Here is a 25,550-nt window from a genome sequence, read left to right on the forward strand (position 1 = left end):
GTCAAGTTTTTCTCTTTTTGGACTGAATTCAGCATCTTATACTTTTCTGAAGTAAGTAATTTCCTTCAGTTTCTCTCCCCTTCTTCAGGCTACAGGTGGCCAAGACACAATGTCTGCTTGTGAAGCTCTAGTAACTAAGCAAAAGCTGTGTCTGGATGAGAGCTGAATTCACGAGTGGCAGGGTGCAACTCAAGATTTATGGGAGAGGTTGCATGGATAGCCTGAGCAGATGCATAGGACACAATTAAGTGCAGGCATGCCAGGGCTTGAAATATCATTTCATGTAATATATGTGAATTTGAAAACCGTGCTTTTTGTTTATCTTAATTTCCCCTTTTTGTGTCCTCACTTGATTTATTTTCTTCTACCATTTAGAGTCATGTATACCTTTTTGTATATACATTGTACTCTCAAATGCATTTTCTTTTCCTCTCCTGTTTTCTCTTTTATTCTTCACTGCTTTGTAAACAATTCATTCCCTTCTCAATCTTACTGACAATGTATGTGAGTTAGTGTCATTTTCCAGTTCTCAGGTGCTAGCACACCTGATTTCTTACCACATCACCTCTTTCTAATGCTTGGTCTGCTGCCTTCGGTTCCAGATGTGAGACTTGCCTGCTAAGGGGAGCTTTCTCCTTTCCCTAAAACTCCATGTCTAAGGAAAATAAGGGCTTATTCACATCAGTAGTGGCAGAGATACTCAACTTCTGCTCATTCTGCCAAGTTTTCTGAAATCTGGGATGGTACAGTAGTTTTGGTAGGATTTGTTTTGCTTTTATTTGTTTTTTTCTAGCAAAGAAGTACATCTGGCCTTTAAAACTGATGTTTTATCGTTGAAATACTGTATCCTCTGGTTGTGTCGTGATCCCTGAAGGCTCCTTTCCCTCCTGTTCTGCCTCTCCTTCCACAATGAATGCCAGTATACCTAATTTTTTGCTACCGTCTTAGAAGTCTTTTTTTTCTTATGACCCCTTCTGCTGTCCATAGTGGGGGAGCAGTGTTGTGTCTGTGTGGGATTGTATTTCAGCTGGTAAGTGCTGGCTAAGACTTTGTGAGTGTGAGGGCGGGCAGTTGTCTGTTAATACAGGACTTGACATGACCTGAACCCAGCCTGCTCATGAGCTGTAGGTCAGATCTCTGATAGTCTCTATTGCTCTGTGTGCTTGTGGTCTAGCTAAGCAGACCTGTATTCCCTTCCATGTATCATAAGCTGGGAGTCAAGTGGCTAAGACAGGTCACTTTGCCCTAGAAAGCTGCCCTTCTTGCCCATTAAATGTCCTGGATCACTGACTATTATTTGCAGCCAAAAAATCTTGACCTGTGTCTAAATTTCTAAAACTTAACCTACATCCTAAAATAATTTCAGGAGCTCTTCATCTAACAGCTTTATTTTTACTGTCTTCTTTCATTTTGGTTATTTAATAAACAAAACAATTGCTGTGAACAAGCGAGCCTATGTTAGAACAAAGGAGGAGTTGGGTTTGTCATCGTTTTTTCTTCAGTAACACCATCTGTTGTAGCATGGGACTGGTCATCCAGATTGCTGCTCAACTAAAAAAAATTAGCATTCCTCAGGCATCTAACTAAGATTGTTCGCTGCCTCTGGCACCCATTGAAAGGAAATGAATGAAATTGGTTTATATGTACAAAATAGAGTAGGAGTTTTTGTATAATTAGTTTTTGTAAGTTTTTGCTTCACTTCCCTCTTTTCTCCCAGCACTCATATGCAGCTTTTTCTGACCTGCCTGTACCACCCTGGTGACTATGTGATTTTCTAGGCTCCTGAAGCTGTGCAGCCTCAGTGGCATATCTGTCCATGTTCAGGGGCCATCCTGGCTGATGCTCACAGGATGCATAGCTGGAGAGAAGCCGACACATAACGTCTCTGGCCATGTGTACAAGCTTAGTGTCCATGAGCTGCCAGTGCCCTGGGTGCATTTGAATTTTGGTCCTCCTCTACAAGTGCTCTGTCAGTTCAGGAATTTTCAGTTACTTTGGCTTTTGGCCTGTTAGCGCATGTGGTATGTGAGTTAATTTCCTGCAGTTCTGTTCAGTCCTCTCAATTTTTTGTTTGCTTCTAATTAAGCTAGCCTTGGGCTCTCAAGTCTGCAGAGGTGGGATGTATTTTAGTCCATCTGTAAATCTGCTTCCTTGTTTTTTAGTTAATGAAATAATCTTGTGTCTTGTTCTCTTGGGATTAGGGAAAATATTTTACTAGTTGTCCAAACTTTTCCCTCTTCTAATTGCAAATCATTTTTGGATCTTTCAAAACAAAAATACTTGTGCTGCAATGGAGTTTTCCCATCTGATGATGTAAGTAAAGTAAAAATCACTTTTTTTTTTTTTTTAAATAAAGCTGCAATTAAAGATTGAGGTGCAACAGCTGAGACTGGGCATGTATTAGCAGTTGATGCTAGGTGGACTTATTGAGCACATCTTCTGGTTTAGTTCACTGGTGCTCAGAGACTGCTTGGTGATTGAGGAGCAAGGATTTGGGGAGGTTCACTTCAAAAGCTCATTCTTTATTCAAACTAAAAGGCTAATATGGACATACCATGTGAGACCTTTAAGAAAGTCACATCATATGTATAATAATTTAAACTGTTTATGGTGTAATTTCTATTGTGGTGGCCAGAGATGTGCCCTCTGTGATATGAAGATTCACTTCAGCAGTGCAGGCTGTGGCTCTTGATTATCAGATGACAATTCCAAGAGGGAGCACAGGGACAGGCACAAGGCTTTCTGTAATTCGAGGAAGACAAACTTAAGGATACTTACTGCATGTCAGCAAAGTAGGTCTTCTTAATGCTGATGTGTACATAAAATCAGATAGTGTTATTGAAAACTTTTTGATAGAAATGGCTAAACCAGATTGCCTTTTTGTCAAGAAAAATCACTGGGAAAGATCTGTTTTGAAGGGAGAAAGTTACTGGGTTAAGTTTCCAGAAATAATGTTTTTCAAAGGATGTCTGGGGCACAAGACATTTCTCTAAGTGTAAAAGTAAACTATTTCTATATTTATTGAATAAAAAAATTACTATATTTACCTTCTTTTTTTTTTTCCATTTCATGTGACAGTGCTAAGCTGGTATCTGGAATTTTCCTTAACTGCTTGTAATACTATGTTCTTTGGTCCTGGTGCATAGTATTATGAGCAGTGCCACCACTTCTTACTTCCAGAGAGCTAACTCTTGTTGGAAGTACTGAAAATAAAGAGTTTGCCTATATTATATGTGGGTCTGATGCCTTCATTTATTTACTCAAGAAACTTTGTTTGCTCATTACCATCTTCCAGTGACAGAGCACCTGTTCTTATTATTGCCTTGTTGTGGTTTTTAAGTATTTTTTTTCCTCCCTAGCATGTGAGTTTTATGCATGCGGGGTGAAGTGGTGAATGTGTGTGTTGAAGAGTAATTTTCTTTCAGTGGGGAGGAGATTGCAGTTGTGGTCAAAGTATTTTAGAACTGATCTCTGAGGGAACTGGAAAACTGATGAACCTGATTCTCCCCTCTTTGATATTGTGTGTGCTTGCTTTTGACACTGTAGAATTGTTATAAAAATAGTCTCGTTCTGAGTAGGCAGGATCCTCTGTCTGCTTTGTGGAGGCTTGGGGAACGCGCAAGACATAAAGGCTTCAGGAAGCTGGATGATAACTCTAGAGATGTAACAGTAATGCTGTAGCATGTCTGAAGAAATCAGGAAGCACCACTGATTATTTGTGAACACTTTTCACTTACGGGATTAGTATAGCAGCAGGAATTGTTTATAGGAAACATCTCAATGAGAGACTGTCGTAAGGCAATATCCTGTGGCAATAGGATACAGCAATATTGTCTTCTTTTCTACTAAGGGACCAGGAAACAAGGATAAAACCCTTGTTTGAGGTGTAACAAGAGGAAATAAGAGCAGACCATGTTTTATAAGTCTCTGGTGAGCTTGTGGAAGATTCTAGTTATGTTTCATAGTGCTATGCATGTTGTCTTGCTGCCCTTAGAGATATGAATTGGTGGTGTGGGATTTATTTTCTTGCCCTGCACTTAGGGGCTTTCTCTCCAGGATGTCTATATATGTTGTTGACTGACAATTCATTAATTTTTACTTTGCTTCCTATGTTCCCAGAAGGCCAACGTGCCAGACTGCATTCTGCAGTGCTCACCTTTGGGCAAATCCTAGCTGTCAGCAAGAGAACTTAAATGTCGCTAGAAGAAATGGAGCCTGTGCTTTTGGAGATGATCATATTGTACAGTGGGTTCTTGCTATTTGAACAGTGATTAAGGAGTCAAATTTCAGGTAACTTCATAACAGTGAGAAATCTGTAGATGATGTTTCTTAAGTTCCAATCTCTCTTTGGCTTTTGCCAATTTTTTTGCCTCTTTTTGCTTTGAACTGCATCACTCTGGTTTTTTTTTCCAGTAGACAGGGCTTCATATAACATCTGAAACCTCTGGGTAATTTCATACATCTCGTATATTTGTTTTCTTACAAAGTCAGTAAAATGCTGATGAGACTAACACGGGCTTTCTCTGCCTCCTCCTAGTTTTGACTACTTCTGTTCAGGAATACATTAATGTAGTTGGGAAGAGTTTCATCCATTTAGTGTCTAGTAATATAAGCAGTATCCTGTAATTTTTGTGCTTGGTAGAAGCAGGTAAAGGGTTAGTAGAATCTTTGTCAACAGACTCTGTTGACCAGAAGGATGCTGTGAGGATAATGGTCCTTTTGAAATCTTCGCTTCCTCACCAGTAGCTTCCCAAGGCAAACTTTTATCAATGTAGTATTCAAGATTTTTTTCCTTCTCTTCAGGCCCACCCTCTCTCCTAACATTACTGACTCACACATTTTGTTGGTGGCTAGATGGCTACCCATATCATGAATAACATATGTTAACTCTGGTCTTATTTGGGTACCATGATTAGATTTGGTAATATTCTGGAGTTGGTAAGATTTAAAGGAACAGTTTTATTCTACCTTTGCATTACTGGTTCAAGTATATAAAGATGTTGGACGTGTAAAACTGCCAAGTCTTGGGTTTCTTGTACTGACCTTCAAGGAGTTAACAGCTGTGCTTGCTGTGGGTTGAGTGTTGGGAACTTCAGCAGTTTTTCATGATTTCCTGTTTCGCCGTAATCAGCTCCGGCTTTCTTCGGTGCTACCAACCCCTTCTGAGTCTGTATGAGTTGCTGTGCCTACAAAAGCCGTGTTAGCAAGTTTAGAACCATCTGAGTTCATTGTAATGTCTTGATCCATTAATTGCAGGTTCTGTTTTAATGTTCTCACAATATTCAGTTTTCTTCATTACACTGACAACATGTCTCACTAGTATGTGGCAACCATAAATGTAGAGGATTGAAGGAAAACCTGACAACAAAAATGCAGATAAAGATTACAGAGAGGTATCTGAGTAATACAAGGCCAATGAATTATTTTCACAAGGGATGTATTTATTTTCAGTTGCTGATAAGATCTGGGAAATATGTGGACTGTCATTTCATTTCTCTGTAATTCTCTGTGTTTTTTCTGTGTAAGTGCAGCACTGAGGACTTTATCTGGAGTGTTCATCTTCAGAGCACATGAGCACATGGCTCTGGACAACCAGAAGAGATCAAATAGTACCAGAATGGTTGTGCCAGAATGGTACAGAATTGGTGTTTGGGGTATCCTAGCCTGATACTCTCCTTTTTTCATTAAAAAAAAAAGAAAAAGAGAGAGTAAAGGTTCTGTTTCTTGATGTATTCTAGGATTAACTCCATTAATTTCAAGTTACACAGCAACTCACTTCTTAATTTTGGTCCAAGCAATGCTGAAACAGCTTATACAGAGGTCCACTATATAACTTCATCTTGCCTATCCAATTTTATTATTTTCAGGTCTTATAATTGGTTTTCCAGTTTGTACTTCCCATGGACTATTGTTTCTACTTCCTGTATTACTCAAGATGCATTTTCAAAATCTATTTGGTATTGTTCTTAATCTGATGATGTTACTAAAAATTATCTACATATTACAGAACAGTTTTATCATGTATGTATTAAAGTTTTATTTATGATATATGTTTTATCTGCTGTAAAACATCTGAAGTATTCTTTTCAAGGTGTATTGGTAATTTCCAAAAGTGAACACAGGTTTATGTAGGGACTCTGGCTGGATTTGTGTGCTTCAGAATCTCTTGCATACCACAACATGTTTTATTTTGATATGTAACCTTTTACTTAAGTCATGTAAAACAAAGAGGCAGACATATCTAGGTGCCATTTTAAAAATATACTTAATATGCTAGCCAACTGTTAATATCCACAATATCTCTGGTTTATGCCCCAGGCATGCAGAGGATTTGGAAATGCTAATTCCTCATTTTGTTTGGCTTGTTTTCTTAAACATCTGAGCAAATGTGTATGGTTTGCTCCAACATATTATGTTTTCTCTTTACAAGAATGCTTGCATTGTTTTTCAGGGGGTAGGGGGCCTCTCATTTTTGCTGGTTCTTCCACTTCCCACAGTCTTGCTTGTGGCTTGTCCATATGGTAGGGTATTTTTGTGTTATTTCATTAAATGTCTTCACATAGGATGGCCTCACCCTGCTGCGTTAGCTCTACTGTGATGTATGTCAGGCATTTAAGTATGATGAGCTAGACCTGTTTGTATGATGAAACCCCTTACTTATGGCACAAAAATTTTGACTTGTGTTTTTAGGAAGTCAGAGCCAGTTATTCCACAGCTGTTGTTTAGAATTGTTTCCTAAACGTAGCCTGATGTTGATGTCCAATGGTAGAAATAATGTCTTGTGCCTTGTAAGTCTAACCATTTCAATTACTTTAATCCTTTTCTCCAGCATTGTTTTCCCCTTCAAATCGAATCAGTCACTTGAGCCTCTTTCTTATCATGTCCATCTTGTTGCATCAAATATTAATCCTTTGGTCTTGCCTGCAGGGTAGGGCTAAATGGTGAAAATCCTTCTCCATCTGGTTTATTAAATGAGAGATGCCAACTCCTGTCTCTGCTCTGCCAGTGACGCCAGCTTTGATTACTTGCCTGTTGTCCTCTCCTTCAGGCACCTTATACTTCCTCTCATTTTGTTTCTATGTTTAGGAGGATGGTGCAAACCTAAAGCCATAACTTCGTTCTCTTCCAACTTTCCTTTTTAAATCTGACCTTTGGTTCGGTATTTATAGATCATTCCCACATGTCATTAGCTGGGTAGGTGACTAGGGTCTGTGACTTCTGCTAAACTTTCACCATTACCTTGCTTTCTTGGTCACTTTCTGCAGTACTTCTGCATTGGCTGTCTGATATGAATATTGCAAATACTCTGACAGAGAGGTGTTGTCTTTGATATGTTTCTGTTCATTGTTATAGAGCAGGGTTGAGCTTTGACTGCAATACCTAGATTTTTAATCTACTGTGATCACAAAACAAGAAGGGAACCACATAGTTTCTGATTTACTTATTTCTATTTGGATTTCATCACATTAGTTTGCTGGTGACTGTGAAGCACACAAAATATACCTCAACAAGAGATATTGAAACTATTGTACTATTTAGCTCTGTAAAATCCAGATTGATTCTAGACATTTCTGCACAGGACAACAAAAGATACGTTTGTCAGACAGGGGAGAATAATCATGTGAATTAACTAAAACCATGGATTCTGAAGTTCCATTCATCACCTGCCTTTTGTCCCCGTGGGATCTTGAGTAGCTCACAGTAATTTCTCTCTTTCCCTGTTTGCAAGCAACAGTAATATCTTTTTGAATGTTAATTTACTGTAACATTTGTACATTGTTTACTGTGAAGAAGACAACATTAAAAGTTTACTCTTCTAAACTGTGAATAGGTAGTCAATAGTAGATTCTGCAGTAATTTGCCTGTGCCAAATGCAAGGAACAGTTGTATTATTACATAACAGTAGGTTATGTAATAATACATCATGATAACCATGGATTGTTATTATGAAATAAAATGTAGTGTGTTTGATTGTTAACTTCTGCTAGATTGAGACTTCCCATTGACCTAACAGTGATCTGTGGGAAGGCTCTGTCAGGAGGTGAATGACAAAGAATACAGGTCGTTACCTTGGAATATCGTATTTTCAAATGTAAATAGTTAAAACTGATTGGTTGACTGTAGCTCAAAGGATTTGGATTTTGAGTTCAATTCAGTAACAACTCACGATGAGAGAGCTGAAGCTGCTGGAGAGAGCATGAGGGAGCTGGAATTTCATAAAAGTAGGCAGCTTTTTCTTAGTAACAACTCTTTGTCATCAAGGACAACATGAGATTTAGAAATCAGGTCCTGGAATTCAAATGTGATTTTGCCAAGAGTCTGAGGTTTGGAAAGAGTGAGCTCACAGGTGGGACGTAAGGGAGGTTTTAGCTGTTTTATAATCTGTGTATTGCTTGCACCTTTTCAGGGAGTAGACTGTGATCCTTCTTTGAGGAGGGTCTGTGTCTCCAAGTATCTCTCCCCACAGTCTCCAAAGAAGGAAACAACTTTCAGGGCTCCCAGTTTCAAGCTCTGAGAAGGATGCAGTTGCTGCTGGGAGCCATGTGAGAACCAAAAAGACTGTGAAGGGACCAGGCAGCTTGAGTACACACTCTATCTCCAGAAAGGACATTAGAGGGATCTACATTTGTGCTCAGGCCCAAAGAGCTTGAGCAGGGGTTCAACACTGTCCAGATGCAGCCAGCAGCTGGAGTCCAGAATCCTGGGCTGCAGGGTTCATCTGAGAGACCATCCAAAGCAGTAACTCCACAAAACTATGTGTTCTTTTCCCTCTTCCTTTACTTAGTTTATAATGCTGACAATCTAGGAAAACAGAAATGGTGTTCTGCAGTGTCTGAGAGAATTCTAACATTTCGTTCTTGCCATAAATGTGATGTGAATAGGCATACCCATGAGAAAACTTTAGCAGAGCTACTTGGAATAATCAGTGCAGCTGCAATTTATGATTTTAGAAGTGCAACTGGTTTTCGGTGCCTAAAATAGGTTTCAGTCATGTAAATCTTTGTATGGTACTTCTCAGTGACAATCAGTGATGGATTCCTTTAATCCTTTCCCATATAGAGCAGTACCTTTTATTCCTCAGATATTTCAATGTTACTTAGTGAAATGACTTAAGAATTAGTGAAAAGATGTCAGAATGCAGACGAATGCAAAAAGATAACAAGGAATTGGACAACACCATTGTAAAGCATCAGACTTCCAGATAATGCTTGTTCATAGAAGTTTCCTGAGAAAGGAAATGTTGTGGTTTGACCCCAGAGGGCAACTGATCACCACACAGCCATTCACACACCCCTTCCCTCTCAGAAGAAAATGAAGCAAAAGGCTCAGGAATGGAGATAAGGATAGATAATTCACCCGTTACAGTCACGGGCAAAAGACAGACTCATTAGAGGAAGAAAAAAACCACATCACTTTAATTCAAACACTAAGGGCAACACTACTTAACAGACAGAGTGGGACAGTGGGAAGCATTACCACATCTTAAAAACACCTTCCTCCACCCCTCCTTTCTTCCCCTGCCCAGTTTTGCTCCTGATGTCTCTGCCTCCTCCCTCCCCCAGCGGCACAGGGGGCAGGGCATGGGGGTTACGGTCAGTCTGCTGCTCCTTCCTCCTCAGCAGGAGGACTCCTCACATTCCCTCCTGCTCCAGCGTGGTGTCCCTCTCACAGGAGACAGTCCTCCACGAACTTTCTCTGGCATGAGTCCTTCCCATGGGCTGCAGCCGTTCCCATGCTGCTCCATTGTGGGTCACCCCCGTGTGTTGCAATCCTCCCAGTGCCGAACTACAACACTGGGGGCTTCTTCTCATAGAGTCGTGGCCTTCTTTGGGCGCAGCTGCCTGCTCCGGTGTGGGGTCTTCCATGGGCTGCAGGTTGACATCTGCTCCACTGGTGACCTCCATGGGTGGCAGTGGGGGTGGCCCTGCCGACCCACCACAGGCTGAGGGGGGTCTCTGCACCTCCCCCCCTTCCTCCTTCTTTCTTCCACTGACCTCATTGTTCTCATAGGTGTCCTCCTCACAACTCCTCCTCCTAACTCCCACAGCTCCTCCTCCCAGGTTCCCCTTCTTAAATACATTACCACAGAGGCACGGCCACCGTCGCTAATTGGTTCAGCCTTGGCCGGAGGTGGGTCCAACTTGGAGCTGGGGGAGATTTCAGAAGCTTCTCACAGGGGGCCACTGCTGTAGCCCCCTCCCCTGCTACCAAAAAGCCTGCCACACAAACCCAGCACAGGGAAGGAGAATGTCCCTCATTCCTATGAGAATCTCCCCCATAATGTGTCTAAATTGAAACAACTAATGTAACTGGTCATACTTTTAATACAAAATTTTAAAAATGAACAATTTAAAATACTTAGATCAGTGTCAGCTCATGATGTGATGTGCTTGGCTATATATCTGTATAAACAAGATGTATAGAAAGAGGGTGTTGTTACTCTTAAGTCAAGCTAGCTGATTAAAGAAAATGTAATGGGATTTGAAAGCACTCAGGTCAGTTTGGTATGCTTGGGTAACTGCTGGGTATTAGAGAAAGTATCTGTGAGGCTTGAAGGGATTTTTAGTCCATGTATGTTTGTGACTGAGAAATTCTAAACACAAATACACTGTTTTTTCCACCTCCACTCGAGTTTTTTAGAAGGATGTTACAGGGTCAGCAGGGAGCAGACCTGTGAGCTGGACAGCCTGGCTGTCAGGGTTTCAGAAGTAAGCTCCTAGACGGGTCCGTCTTCACCATATGTTTGACAAATCACAAATTTCCAAGGAAGAAGATGTTTTATCAGTATTTTTGCAGCCAGGCCACTCAGTAGTTTCATAGCTCTGGCAGCAAGAAATGATACTTAGTGATTTGCAGTGTACCATGGGTCATGTCAACCATCAACTGTTCATTGCAGGTGAACAGTTCAGTGGTTGAGTCGTGGATCAAGCACTGTCCTGTTAAACCAGGAGTTTTGTTAATACTGGTATTAATCAGTTTATGGGTTACATCACAAGATTCACCTGCAGGTCAGTGAACCTTTATCTTCATGTCGATGAAACTATTAAAAGCCCTCTTTGGGGGCTGGGTGTACAAAGGCTTTGCAAGCTGCGAATGATCTTTGGGCACTTACAGAACAACTGCTTTAAACTATGTGATAAATAGTTATGAACTGCACACATTCAGAGTTGTTCTGTAGAATTCAGTATCTGTTTATAGACAATCTAGATTTGAAACAAGTACCATTTCCAGTGAATAAGTAACTCTACTAAGCTCACACAGAAGTATAGTATTTTACAGAAACAGATTTTCTCGACAGCTGCAAGTTAATTCAGCCTGTGCATATTAGCTTGTAAAACACAGTTCTGCTTCTAAAATTATATGATACATTTCTTTCTAAGTAGATACAGTTTTTTAACAGATTTTCTATGTACATTATTCATAAAGTTATAGATGTGGTCTCAGTGTTAACATTATTCATTAACAATCAGTAAGATAACTTTCCTGCACAGTGTTCTTCAGTGGGGAAAAATCATTCCTAGTTAGCATTTGAACACTGGGAAGAAAATTCCTACGTTTTATTCTGTTGCTGTCTTGAAGTGTTGCACTAGGTGGGCTTCAGTGTTTTTGTGCCTTGAGCTCTAAGGCTGTGGTGTGTGCACAAGTCTATAAGTGCAGGTGACTCGCTATATGCCCTTTCTTGTGAAGGCTGAGCAGAAGGGTGACACCCAGGACAGACGGGTGAGAAAGAAGTGGGGAAGCCCGTGGTCCCCCCCCCAACAGCCCTCTTCTGGAGCTACCAGAGGTGAGCTTGGAGAGCTGTGCCATTCCCATGGCTGTCAACTTTTCAGGTGGTCTGGAATCTCGTAATGTACCTAAATGCAGTTCACCTGCTCCACCACCATACTTCATCTGATCTGACTGGCTGTGTGCCCATATCTCTTGTTTAAGGTCCAAAAGCATTTGTGTATTTAAATTTATGTACAGACTATAAAAGTCATGATCACTATTGTACATGCTAACAAAAGCCTCCAGCCTGCTACCTTTTTTCCAACAACATTTTCCTCAGCAACATGGATCAACTAATGAAAAGAAAATTGTGTTGTTTCACAGTCTCTCTTCCAGCAGAGACTCTCCTAGGCAGTCTTTTTTAGATATTAAAGAAATCCATAAAATGTAAGAGTGGGATTGAGAGTAATCTTTTCTCTCCCCTTCAGCAGATGATGAAGGAATCAGCGTTATCCCCAGAATTAAATAGGAAGAGCACAAACCTTCAAACAATAACCAAAATATTATGAGTATATAGTATTGTCATGGTTTAAGCCCAGAGCACACCTGAGCACCAGGCAGCCACTTGCTCACTCCTTCCCCCTCAGGGATGGGGAGGAGAAAATAAAACAAAAGGCTCCGGGGGAGACAGGGACAGAGAGGATTACTCACAAATTATGGTCATGGGCAAAAGACAGAAAAAACATCAATTTAATTTGAACACCACCTCCACCACTACTTAATTTACCAATCAAACAGGGTAGGACAGTGAGAAATACAACCACATCTTAAAAACACCTTATCCCCCTCCTCCCTTTTTCCTGGGTTCAGCTTTGCTCCTGATTCTATCCCTCCTCCCCTGCAGTGGCGCAGGGGCAGGGGATGGGAGTTGCGGTCAGTTCATCACCCATTGTTTCTGCTGCTTCTTCCTCCTCAGGGGGAGGACTCCTCACACTCTTCCCCTACTCCAGCATGGGGTCCCTTTCACGGGAGATAGTCCTCCACAAACTTCCTCCGATGTGAGTCCTTCTCACTATCTGCAGCTCTTCACAGACTGCTCCAGCGTGGGTCCCTTCCATGAGCTGCCGTCCTCCCAGCAACTGACTGCTCCAGTGTGGGCTTCCCTCAGAGTCCTGGCCTTCTTTGGGCTCAGCCACCTGCTCCGATGTGGGGTTCTCCATGGGCTGCAGGGGGGCAGCCTGTCCTCTCACCATGGGCTGCAGGGGAGTTTCTGTCCTGGCACACCTCCCCGCCCCCTCCTCCTTTCTTCAACTGACCTCAGTGTTTGCACAGGTATCTATCTCCCTTGCAACCCTTCCTCTCAGGTTCCCTTTCTTAACTTAAGAAAGTTGAGTCATGATCACAGAGGCGCAGCCACTGTTGCTAACTGTCTCAGCCTTGGCCAGAAGTGGGTCCAATTTGGAGCCTGGGGGAGCTTCAAGAAGCTTCTCACAGGAACCACCTCTGTAGCCCCCTCCCACACTACCAAAACCCCTGCCATACAAACCCAGCACAAGTATGTATTGAAGAGCACAACAAACTTGGTATCTAAAACAAAACACTGAGAAACTGTTGCCATTTGACAGTAATTTCTTTTTTCCTTTTGAGGAAGGAAAATTACTTCAGTTCTCAAGACTTAACTATTTTCTCGGGAAACCCCTACATTCATTTCCTCATGGCAGCTGCTGTGTACTGGGTGTTCTTCCTGCATGCTCCCAAAGAAACCAGGAGCATGGGAAAATCCCCAGAACTGATTTCAATCATTCTCCCAACTGTGGTTTGCACTAGAAAGATTTTATTTTCAGCCTGACACTCTTCATTTCCCAGATACAACACTAATTGCCAAGAAAGGAGCTGTTCAGAGGAAATATGTACCTATTGGGACATTTTGTATTTCATCTGATGTAGATTATGAAGCTTTTGGGAGAATCTGCCACAGTCAACAAATACAGCTGGGGAAAGAATGCTCACGCTTGGCATGACATGTTGTCGTGCTGCTCAATATTTAGTCCTAGTTCACAGGAGTTATTATCATGTTATAATAAGCTTTAAAAATATATTCTGTTGCTAAAAGGAATTTTTCTGTTTACAGTGGATCTCAAATTTGAGATTGAAAAATTCAGGTTGTATATGTAACTTTGGAGCAACAGGCAAGACTTGACTGAGTTTTGAAAATAAAAACATACCATTTTATTAGAGAATGAGTTTACCAAATCACTGTAACACACTATTAGATAAAGTATCCTTATCACTTACATTGCATTTTACGTTGTGTGAGTGTCATTGTATAATATGTGAACTAGATAAGCAAATATAATGATCAGGTGATGTTAAAATAGTTCCTTTTGTGTGGCACTACTAAAATCTCTCACTTGAGGGGAATAAGTGGCACCCCCTCTGTATTAATTTTACTAACATACTTTTTATTCTCTTGACCTGAAAATTTTTTTTTACTTAAACAGTAAAAGTGTTGGTTTGTTTAATAGAACATCAAAAAGGAGTTTAATATTCTATGGAAATCAGATCTGTGGGAACAAACGAAGCATTCATGTAGTGAAGATGTTTCAGAGTTTCAGTTTTCTTCAGCAAATATAGGGGCTCACCCAGACAAGTGTCTTGCAGTGTCTTTTGTTTTGCTCACTGCTTGAGACTGAATCTGGTCAGGCCCTTTGCTCTTGTCATATCCAGTCAGTTTTTAAAGACGTTTTTTCTTCCCCCTTCTGTTGAAATTAATGGAAGATTTGCCACTGATTTTTAGTGGAAACAGGGTTATACTCACAAACATCAGAAAAGATGGCTAGATTTCTCCGTTTCCTCTCTTCTATTTCACTCCTGAGATTTAATTCCATACTATCTGTGGTGATAATGCCTAAGTAATTCTACTGTCTAGTTTTTTACTTTTAGAAGCTCACCCTTTTTATCCATCTTTGGTGCAAAGATACTGTTCTTTCTCATGCTGTCTTCAGAGACTTGTTTCCCCTCTATCATTCCCATTCCTACATTGTGGGTTTTTTCTAGACTGCCCTTGTATTCCTGTTTACCCTTGTCTTACTCTTTGCACTTAAAAAATGTATCTCCATGAGGCTTTGTTTGCATTGCCCCAACCTATTGTAGGGAAAATATATTCCTAAATATGTCTGAGTTTAAGATAGGTTTGTATTTCAGTTTTTTTATGGAGGACAGTGTCCAAAGAGAGTACTGCTCTGAATGGTGTGTGGCATGGAGAAGGAAGGGAAGAAGAAAAGCTCCGTCTACACCCTGTTCTGTAAGTTTGAAACTTTCCCCTGCCTTCTTTAAGGCTTCGCTCCTCTCTATTTAACTCTGTGGTCAGCTGATGAAAAGGAGGAAGTTTTATGGTGGGTAAGACCAGTATCCTCCATCCCTAACCTTTTCCTTAGCTCACTGAAAGTGTTGGCTGCGTGTTATCCTCTACCATGGCCATCCTTCAAAAGGAGGAGGAACCTCCCTGTACTGTCCCATAATATACTGTAATCAATGCCAGAGGAGGCTCAAGTTTCTGGAGTGACTTAATGTATATGCCTGTGTATGGGAGAGCTTGACCTTCCCTGCTACTTACTGCCTACAGTGAAGCAGAGCCCTGGAAGCACTGATGGAGCAATTGATCCTACCCTAAAAACTCTGATGCCTCTTCACACCTGTTTGTGCCTGATAATTTTAATGTAAGAATTCATTATCAATAATAACAAACATCATTAAATGGAGGAGGTACGACGGCCAGATCAATATTCTAGACAGCTAGCTGTTTAATAGTTTGCTTATGTGTTGGTAGCCCTGTGATGCCTCTTTGTCCGATTCTCTGCTTTCCAAATAAAGAAAATGTGGGGGTTTTGTTGTTTGGTTTTGGGCTTTTTGTTTGGATTTATTTATATCATTCCTGTAGGTATAAAATATAACATCTGCTTCCAGTGAGGTTTTTTTAATTTGTCTTGTGTGCTCACTAGTCTCTGGTGATAGAGGGGTCACTGAAGATACAAACATGGCCTCTGCTCAAGGCTGAGAAGCCAGGAGTTCAACAAAAAATAAAAAGAAACCCCATAAAGCCAGAAGCCTTGCAGCTGCTGGCAATAAGGACTGTCAGTGGCGTTCCCTCCAGGAGACCTCTGCTAACATACCTATGGTAGTGTGCAGCAGACAGCTGCGTTCTCACAAGGCGGGGATGTAAACACAGGAGGAGGGAGCTTGGTTGTTCATAGTGAGCAAAAGGAGGCCAAACAGGTGTATGACTTAAATGGTTCCCTCAAGGTATTGTCAGCTGCTGGAGAGTCATCCTTATGTCTATAAGATGCAGAAAGTTTCTTTTTCAGTTGAAGAGCAGCTGATGCAAGCCTCTGTTTCCTGCAGACATTTGGAAAGGATTGTGCAGACTTTTCTACTTTCCCAACAGTTGGATAGTCCCGGGGTGGAATTCATTGGACTTGCTTCATCTGATCATTTTACCATTCACAGTTCTCTTCTGCTTCTTGTTTGACAAACCATATCTGATCTACTCTGTTTTTTAAAAACTTCTGTGGTTATCATAGAATTCCCTTGGTGCATGTGGTACTGAATATTATAATGAAATACAAACATATATGTGTTAGTTGCATTCTGTAGCCTAGCATGTATGTAATTACACCAAAGCTACTATGCTTGTTTGGTAAAACCTAAGTTTAATGACTGCCTAGCACTGATTAGATGTAGTTTTCTAAATGTTAATTTAAATGGAGTCCATGTAGTAACAGAGTAATGGTGTACTCTTTTCCAAAAGGAGTTCTGCTTGATAAGGCCAATAGTTTCGGGAGTCTCTCTTACACTTCATTACATTTGTGCAGATGCCACATCAATTACAGGTTGGTACAAAGTAATCTGAAAGACACTGTATAACTAGACTCCAAATATTCTATCCTTGGTAACAGACTGCTATATTATTTAATTCTGTATTTGTATCACATCGTATTTTTGGTCCTTAGTTTCTTAAAATTTTCTGTGCATATTCATATTTTGTTTCAAATTTAGCAGTCTTGCTATTATTTCAATTTACTATAAACCAACAAATCAAATCCTACAAAGTCAATACAAGAAGCAAACAAAGCAAGAGAATCTTGGGACAAATGATGACAGAAACACAGAATTAGGCTGAATTTACTTCTTTTATATTTTGCCAAGTGACTGTAAACGGGGAACAGTCTTGATTTTATTTTTAAAGACCTTATTCTTCTGAGAAGATTAATAATGCGTTTGACATTTTGACTAATTCTGTTACAGTTTGGCCTCTCTATCCAGATAATGGTGAGAATTTTGAAAGAATGTACACAGTTTGAGTGCACACAAGGACAAGTTTTGTTTTGTAAGGGCTTTATGGTGCTGGAAAGGGGGGTTTAGTGGAGTTCAGCCCTTGCCATGCTGCTCTTGATGAAGAGAAAGATACAGGAGTGAGGCACTCATGAGTAGATACTCTCCATAGCTAAGCGTGAGATGAAGATGTAGTTTCCCTTCTGCTTTGCTACAGGATGTTCCATCACTCCTTTAAAGTGCGAAACTTTGTATGTGAGAGGGGTTTCTGTGATATGTAGAATATACAAGTGAAAAAACAGAACCAAACTTTGAGGAGAATGTGAGCCTGTAACCAAGAGTTAAGGCTGTGATCTTGCTATGGGTATAGCTAGTGATGAATATATAGTCATGGTTCCATTCAGGAATGTATTTTATGATTTCAGTCAATAACAAGCTAGCTGACCTGATATGAATGTTTAGTTTACATGTGGTTGGTACAGTGATTATGGCATGGGTCCTGTAGAAAATAGGAGGTCATGTATGTAATTAGAGTCTCACAATGTGTTTGTGTGAGTGAGTAAACTAAAGATACTTGGACAACATTCATTTTGTATTTTCCAACCCTAGTTTGCTTTATGAGGTTGGTGTGAAATTGGGGGTGTGTGTATACACATTATGGCTGAAGTAAATCTTTGTAAGCTTTCATATAATCAAGTTTTGGGGTTTTTTTTAGTCATGTTAGAGTTCTTGTAATGTCATGCTACTTCTCCTTTTAGGAGATTGCTATCTTTGCCTGAGGCTTCAATTTGAGATGTGTTTTCCATCAGAGCGTCCAGTTTAGCTTGAAGCACTGGTTATTACACAGTTTATTTGTCCTTGGGCATTTTAGCTTAACTTAGAGATAAGAGTTGGTAGTCCAGGAATGAAGTAATGAAGCATGCAAAGTCAGCTACCACAGTAACAAGAGTTAGAACTGACCTGACACCAGCAGCACATCTTTTCATCCATGCCTTTTAGTTTCTCCACATTTGATCATTTTACTCAGAAGAAAAGCTAACTAGCTGCCTCTCGACTTTTTTATCTTTCACCCTTTTCTGTAAGGTGTAAACCACATCTGTTTCTTATGAGTCATTTGACGTGCACTTCTAACAGAGAAAATGCTCTATTTTTTGGAGCCTTTCCTCTGCTTTGCTGTTCATACTGTGATACTTCTCTTAAATACTTTCCAAGATGTGAAATCTAGGTGTTTATCCAACGCAAAGCCCAACCACTTTATTTATCTGAATCTTGTCAGCTGTTGAACAGTAATGTCAAGACCAAATGATAATGAGTTTTTATTAACGTTAATAGGTTTATAAAGGATTAATCTAGCGAGACATGTTCAATTTTTAAAGTAGTTTAAATATGGAGAAGAGGTGATCCAGTAGATCTAATATCAGAAGAACAGGTACTTTTGTTAAATAAAAAAAAATAAAAGAACCTCCTACCTCCTCTCCTCTACTAAACACCAAACTATGGTATTGGAGTATGGGTATATTAGATATTAAATAGCCTAATTACCCTTAAAGTTTTGCAAAATTAATTCAGGCTTTGCTGGATGACAGCATTTTCAGAGGGAGTGTGGATTTGAAGCAGCAGAAGCTGACATCACTCCCACGTGTTAGTAGGAAATGCCAGAGGTGCACCTCACTTGCCTGTAGGTACCAATGTTGCAAAGATGAATGCTGATTCTGAGTTGCTTTGTGATCTCCCAAGCTGGTTCTATGTGATGCTTTTCTTTCTTTTCTTTTCAAAGGGCAGGGAATGGTAAATGCAAGTCAGGTTGTTTGTGGGGTTTTTTTTGTATAATCCTTTTTCTTTAGAAAGAATAGCTACAAAGTTGGGTTTGTTCAGACTCAGTGAAAAAAAAAAAAAATCTTCCTTGCCCACAAGTACCAAAATTCTTTCTCCTGAACTACATCCTCTTCTCTCTGTTTTCAGCCAGACTCAGGACTGCTTCTCTTCATCTTCATCTGTTGTTCAGAGTCTGCTGGTAATTTCTTTTTAATTTTGTTTAGTTGATTCTTGCTCAGGTCTTGCCATATGGTCAGCAGGCTTTCCAGTTTTTGGTTATCTCTGCATAAAGGGGCTTAATTTACTTAGAAAATTTTTGTTGTAGTCTTTGACACTTTATTAAGCAATTTATTACATAGCTATACTTAACACATGGTGTGTTTTGCACGCATGTAAACTTCATTCAGGTATATCCCAGGGTGCTTAGTGTCTGCCACAAATGTTTTCTATGCGAGTTCATCTTGTAGCATTAGGAATATTCAGTACTGTGATATTGCCTTGTGCCTTTGTACTGGTAATGCTTAGGGTCCATTTCCCTTTTTGTAGCAGTAATTTGGACAGTCATCCATTCCCTTCAGGTCTCGGTATCGTCTGAACAGTTGCTGACTCTGCCTGCCTGTGCCCAAATATCTTAATCTGGGTAGCTGGGTTTACCTTTATAATTTTGGCAAAATAGTAGTTTGAGCATAAAAACGGCAAGACTACCAGGTGACTTAAAGGTTTATTTTTTGGGCTAGCTGGGGTAAATTTTGTACCTGCAAGTGTTCATTCATTTGGGGTGTGTAAGCATGCATGCATCTCAGTGGGTTGTCAGAAGCTTTATTCACAGTTGTGGTAGAGCGTCGGGATTGAGCATCCAAAAGAAATGTAATTGGTACTTACATTGGGGAAACAAATACAGTTTTAGGGGTTTCTTTTGTTGAGCGTCTGGGAAATAACAAGGAAAGTGAAATCAATACAGGTAGTAATAAAACTTGAATTACTGCAGTTCAGCGTGCACAGCATGTTAGTACTAAGACGTAATCTTGCCAGAAGACACAGGTGAATAGATTCATTTAAAATGAGAAGAAACTCTTTCTGCTCAGTTGTTGAATGTAGGGGGTTTTTTGAACATTAATACATGCAATTGTAATCTCTCATTTTTTTCAGTGTGTTGTTTATTTTATGTTTTTTGGAAAGTCTCCTGCTTAACATGCTGGGTATATCCCCAAACACATAAACATATGCAGCAAATTGTCGCAGTTTAAAAGTGGGGGTGAGGGGGCCATCTTTTTTTTTTTTTTTTTACAGGGACAGAGGGAAAGAAAAAATACATAAGATCTGATTTTATAAGTCTACATGAGTTTATCCCATTCGGGGGAGATTATGTGGCACAAGAGATTCTGAGTACCAGGGTAACTCTGTTATTTCAAAGGTGAGTTATGGATCTCTCAACCTGCAAAGCTGATGAGGAGAAGGGGCACCAGCCTTCGCATGAGGTTCAGCCGTAAACAACTGGGAGCAATAATTTCCTAAACTGTTGCCACCTAATAAACAGATCTGTCTGCACTCTGAAGCAGCTCCCATAAGACCTCTGTAACTGATTTTTAGTTTTCTTTTCAAATAAATGTTTATACATATCTGCTCAGCGGGTTACGTTATTGATTATAATATGACTTGTTGAGAAGGATTTATTCTTCTAAAGAAATAGAACTGAATAATCTCTCCCATTTTACCTAATCTGTATCCTTACAAAGTGTATTTCTCCCTTCCTCCTCACCACATCTCCTCCAGGAATTAAGCGTATTTTTTCCAGTTTAGAAGACTTAAAAATCCCCCCAATTTTTTAAATTTTCTGTTTAAATGTATAAAAATATGTGTCTGCTACTGTAAGTAGGCTCATAGGTGAAGATTTTCACATATTGGACATGGTTCTGGGTAGCTGGCTCTGGGTGGCCCTGCTTGAGCAGGGGGGTTGGACCAGATGACCTCCAAAGGTCCCTGCCAACCTCAACTGTTCTGAGATTGTTATAAATGTATGGATAAATAGTATTAAAATTTGTAACAGCTGATGTGAAGAATGTCTGTAATCTGGTTTGAAAGCTTCAACTCTGGCTTTTCTCCATAGGGTAACATTGTAGATAAAGATACAATTTAGCTTTAGATATTTCCTTCAGAAACTTAATTCACTGGCATTTTGCTGATAAAGTCAGAATTTAGTAACTGAGAGAAATACAAAAATAGTATATTCATAAGAATATTGAAGAAGCCTCTAGATGGCTGGATATTTTATGTATTTTGAAAACACCTCTGGAGTAGTGACTGAAATGTGAGAATTACAAAGTAGACCTGGAATAAAGGGTTGCAGATGTATTATTTCATTTTACAGACTTCCTGCAGAGGATGGCCAGTACTAGAGAGCTGCTTATTCAGAGTTTTACCCTAATATTTCCATGCGCAGTTCTAAGCTTATTCTAGGATTTAGGACATGTATACCAGTCAGTTTCTGATCATTATTGCGGTATCAGAATGGTTCTCAAAAGTGTTCATCGAGTCTGTCCTCTTGAAACAAAGAGTATTTTTATTCACTTTTTTCCTGTCTGTGATATGAGTATTTTTATTCCAATTTTACAAGTGGGAAATGAAGGCAATGAATGATTTAATATCACGAATATTTGCGAATTTGGGCACACATGTAAATTCTGATTTCTCTTTTTTTTCCCACACATGTTTTTTTCTGCTGTATCTGGCTTTATATACAACTTAATTTTAAAAGTGTTGACTTCAGCTGCAGCTGTAATGCTCAGTACTTCTCCAAGTCAGATCCAAAGATCTCAACAGAAGCATCAGAAAATTAGAAATATGTAAATAATGGCCAAATGTGAAAAAATATTGAAGGAACTTGCTAAGGAACTTGTCCATTCGTTTTTAGTGATCCTGTGATATCAAATGTGGAATCACTCTCTCCAGTTAGTTCTGCAAGCAGTGATAGTAGATGGAGTCTCTGGAAGGGAAATAATTGCATTAAATAGTCAAATAAAATAGAAATTAAATAGAAACTCTCTGCAGCTTTCTGAGAGGAAAGAAGTCACTCCATATTGCACGTGAATGTCAGAGGAACTTTGTGATTATTTTTGTTTTATTTTTTTCCTTTTTTTTTATTTCCACAAGACATAGCTATTCCTAAGTGGAAGACACTAAAGCCCTACATCTAGTGGTGCATATTCTTCTTCTTTGCATAATTTGTGTAAAGTTAATTGTATTTTTTTCTTTTTAGTTCTCTTTTGTCTACAGGTAGTGGTTGGAATCTCAAGGTACTGAGAACAAATAAATGTACATTTTTGTAATGGTCTTGTCTTATTTTTTTCCTGAAGTTTCTCATATTAGTGCTCTTCGAAATAAATCTCCAGTCTGATGTTGAGATAGTTGAAGTAGTGAATTTCGATTTCATTACTTGTCACAGGACAAAAAATGCACTACTTATGAACTGTTCACTTACTGGCTTTTCATTGCTTTTCTTCCTAATAAAGCAATGAAGGGAATGTGGTGTCAGAGCATTTACTGCTGTAATGTCAAAGCATGGCAATGACCTAAATAAAGCTTGCAGAGAATAGCTTTCCAGACATACAGAATGGTAAGTCAGATACTCTGATGTATAAAAACACTTGATGTATTTTATCAAAAGGTTTATTTAAAAATAGTAAATATATCCTTTTTGAGAGTCTGTTGGGGATGATAGTGAAAGTATTTTTTTTAATAAGTCTGGAATAATGATAACAACTTACAGAGCTAAGTTGTTAACACTGTTTTTATTTTTCTTTTCACAGCCCACATACTGGGTGGCAGAATTACCAGCCTGATGTACCCTGGATTCCCACTGCTTGCATCTCTGTGGAAGATGCTGAAATGATGTCACGGATGTCTTTCCGGGGCACTAAGATCGTTGTGCACCTGAAGATGGGGGCTAAGACCTATCCAGACTCTCCTTCCTTTAACACTGTGGCAGAGATAGTTGGAAGCAAGTACCCAGAGCAGGTGAGTGAGAATATACAAAAAGAAACTTATTTTGTTCTTTAAAAATGTAAAAAAACAAACCCAAAGAACAGCTAAGAAATCCCTCAAACGAATAACTCTTATTCATCTTCTCTTCTGCATTTCAGACATCTCACCATTTCAGTCTTTTTCATGTAGCAGGTTTGAATCCACCAGGCTTGGTTCTAACATACTAGGATCTGTTTTAGATAACTGTAAGAATTACTGTGTTCTAAGAAGAGGAAATTCAACTAAACTGTACACAATTTAACCTCCTTCTTTTCGTTTCCCTGGCTTAAAGCTCACTTTAAATAGTACCATCTGCACAGGCGTACAAAGAAGTGTGTATATAAGCAGAAGTGAAATCCTAACACTGTAACGACTACAGTTATTGTTTTACAAGTGGTAAGTTAAAGTTGCCATAATGATTTGTGCTTGGAGTTTACTTACTGTTCTGTTAATGATCTTCAACTGATTTCTTGATCAGGCAAATAAGCCAGGTTCTGCTCTCCAGGAATAAAATTGTTTGCCTGGGTTTTTTGTCAAATGTAAAAGTGAATGCAGGATGTCAGTTTAACTTTTTTGGGGATGTTTTTTCATGTGCAAATCATTGCTGTGTTTAGCAGGAGTTGTATGTGTTAGTTTGGAGGAATAAACCATCTGCGCAAAAAAGTATCTGCAAATTCTGTTCAAACACTAGTTAATCCTAAATTGTTGGTTTCCATTTCAAGACTTTTCTTTTTTCTTTCTCTTTTTTTCCAACTTGTTGCCAAAAATCATACAAACTAAATTCATGGTGCCGAAGGATTTGTGCCTGGTATGAAATCTTCTATGTCAGCTTACAACATGGAATGATTTTTCTGGCATTATGGTTTATTGTGAAAATGCTGATGCAACCTCAATTACAGCAGCACTAGAAATTACTGCTAAAGTACATCTACTGAGCCATGATTCTTTTTTAAACATTTTTATTTTCAAACTTCAATGGAAAATAAGAATGACTGTCTCTGTCCTTTAAACCAGGCATAGCTCTTAAAAGATTTTCTCTTTTCTGAGATGGTAGTTCTATAGCTCTGGCTTGTGATGTCTAGAGATCCTCAGTGTTAGCATGAACGTACAGTTTCAGAAGCTTGATTGCTGGGCAGGGAAAAAGTAACTACCTGCCTGGTTTACATACCATCACCTGTGAGTCTAGCTTCGTGAAACACGTATTTACCAAGTTAAAGACAATGCCCCAACTTCTAAGTTAGGGTACAGTTAATTTAATTCTATGTCATCTGAATTTTTTGCCATGCTTCTAACAAGCTAATAGGCTATCTTTGCTGAATTACGTTTGGTGTATTTCAAAATTTGACATTTCAAATCAGGTTATGAAGTGTCCAAATGTAACCTTCAAAGATGTGTTAAGGTGCTTGCCTGTACTTGATTTTCTCTTTGCTGTTCTACTCTGTTTCTTTAAGCAATGAAATGGGTTGGGATCTCTTCACTTCTTCCACTGAGAAGCTCAGTTTTTTGAAACACTGGGTAAAGACTTATTTACAAGCCCCCTGCTGATGTTAATGGGAGTGGTAGTGGACACACTTTGAAAATGTAACCAAGAAACAGAAAAATAAAACAAGTGAATGTTTAGGTTTTTTAGTACTCAGTTCCTCATAGAGCCTTAATGGACGCTTCACCACGCTCATTCCATTGCGTTACTCCGGTAAAAATGGGAACCATCTAGCTATTTAGGCAATAAAATACATTGCAGACCCAGACTCTTACAATGCCTTTTATGCCAAAGTGTTTCAAAATGCAGTACAAATCGACGGGAATAGAAAGGTGCCATTTCTACAGGCCAAAATTTCAGCTTAAGTTTTGAATTGAAACAAAAGCAAATCTGGATCTCTGAACTCTGGGTGAGAAATCAGCAGCGGGTGGTATCACTCTTACAAAGGTCTAAAGGAAAACAGTTTGAAATTAGGCTGAAGCCTGTGAAACATAACTGGTCACAGGTATTGCAGAAAATTATAATTTAAAAAACTGGAACAACTGAAAATGAGGTTGCTGTAGGATACTGAAGAAGTCTGTTGAGAAGTGATAGAGTTCTAGATGTAACTGCACATCAGGATCTTTGTGTTCATCTATATCTTGACCGGAGTTTAATATACTGCTTGATTTATAAATAATTCATTAATTCCTCCTGTGAGATTTTAGCATGTTTATTATAAATAACCACCAAGAACTGAAATAATATTTGTCTGAAAATTTTATCTGTTACAAGCAATGTTGAATATTATTAAAATCCTTTAGAAGAGAAAACAATTTATTGTTTTTTCTTACTTTTTTTTTTCTTTCTTTGACCACTCTTGTAGCATGTTCAGTTCAGTTCCTCCTTTTAAAGTCATTTTTCCCAGTGTTTTGTGTGGATTCTTGCATGTAACAATGGAGGGGAAAAAAAGTAAAACTAGAAAAATGTTAAGGAAAACAGAAAAAAAAAGTAGTTGAAATAATACTTCTGACATATTTTCCTAGAAGTTAGCTGTATTTTAGACTTAGTGTTCTTAAATTCTTGTTTTGTGTTTTATTTTTGCTGTTGCAAGAAATGTTTGATATCATCAAAACTGATACTCAGAACTATCAAGCACCTATCTTTAACTTTGACACATTAATGTTTCTGAATAACTTAAAGCAGTAAAAGAAAT

The 25,550-nt window shown here is 39.1% G+C and overlaps 1 protein-coding gene across 1 annotated transcript in view; it reads left to right on the plus strand.

The window, feature by feature from the left end:
- The window catches only part of CPQ (carboxypeptidase Q), a 162,778-nt gene that overhangs the window by 41,607 nt on the left and 95,621 nt on the right, over window positions 1-25,550 (plus strand). Inside the window, exon 4 of the mRNA XM_074885026.1 lies at window positions 22,662-22,869. Coding sequence (XP_074741127.1) covers window positions 22,662-22,869 — 208 coding nt within the window. The remainder of the gene's footprint in view (window positions 1-22,661; window positions 22,870-25,550) is intronic.

The sequence above is a fragment of the Strix uralensis genome, chromosome 1, assembly GCF_047716275.1.
Source record: "Strix uralensis isolate ZFMK-TIS-50842 chromosome 1, bStrUra1, whole genome shotgun sequence".
Lineage (NCBI taxonomy): Eukaryota > Metazoa > Chordata > Aves > Strigiformes > Strigidae > Strix > Strix uralensis.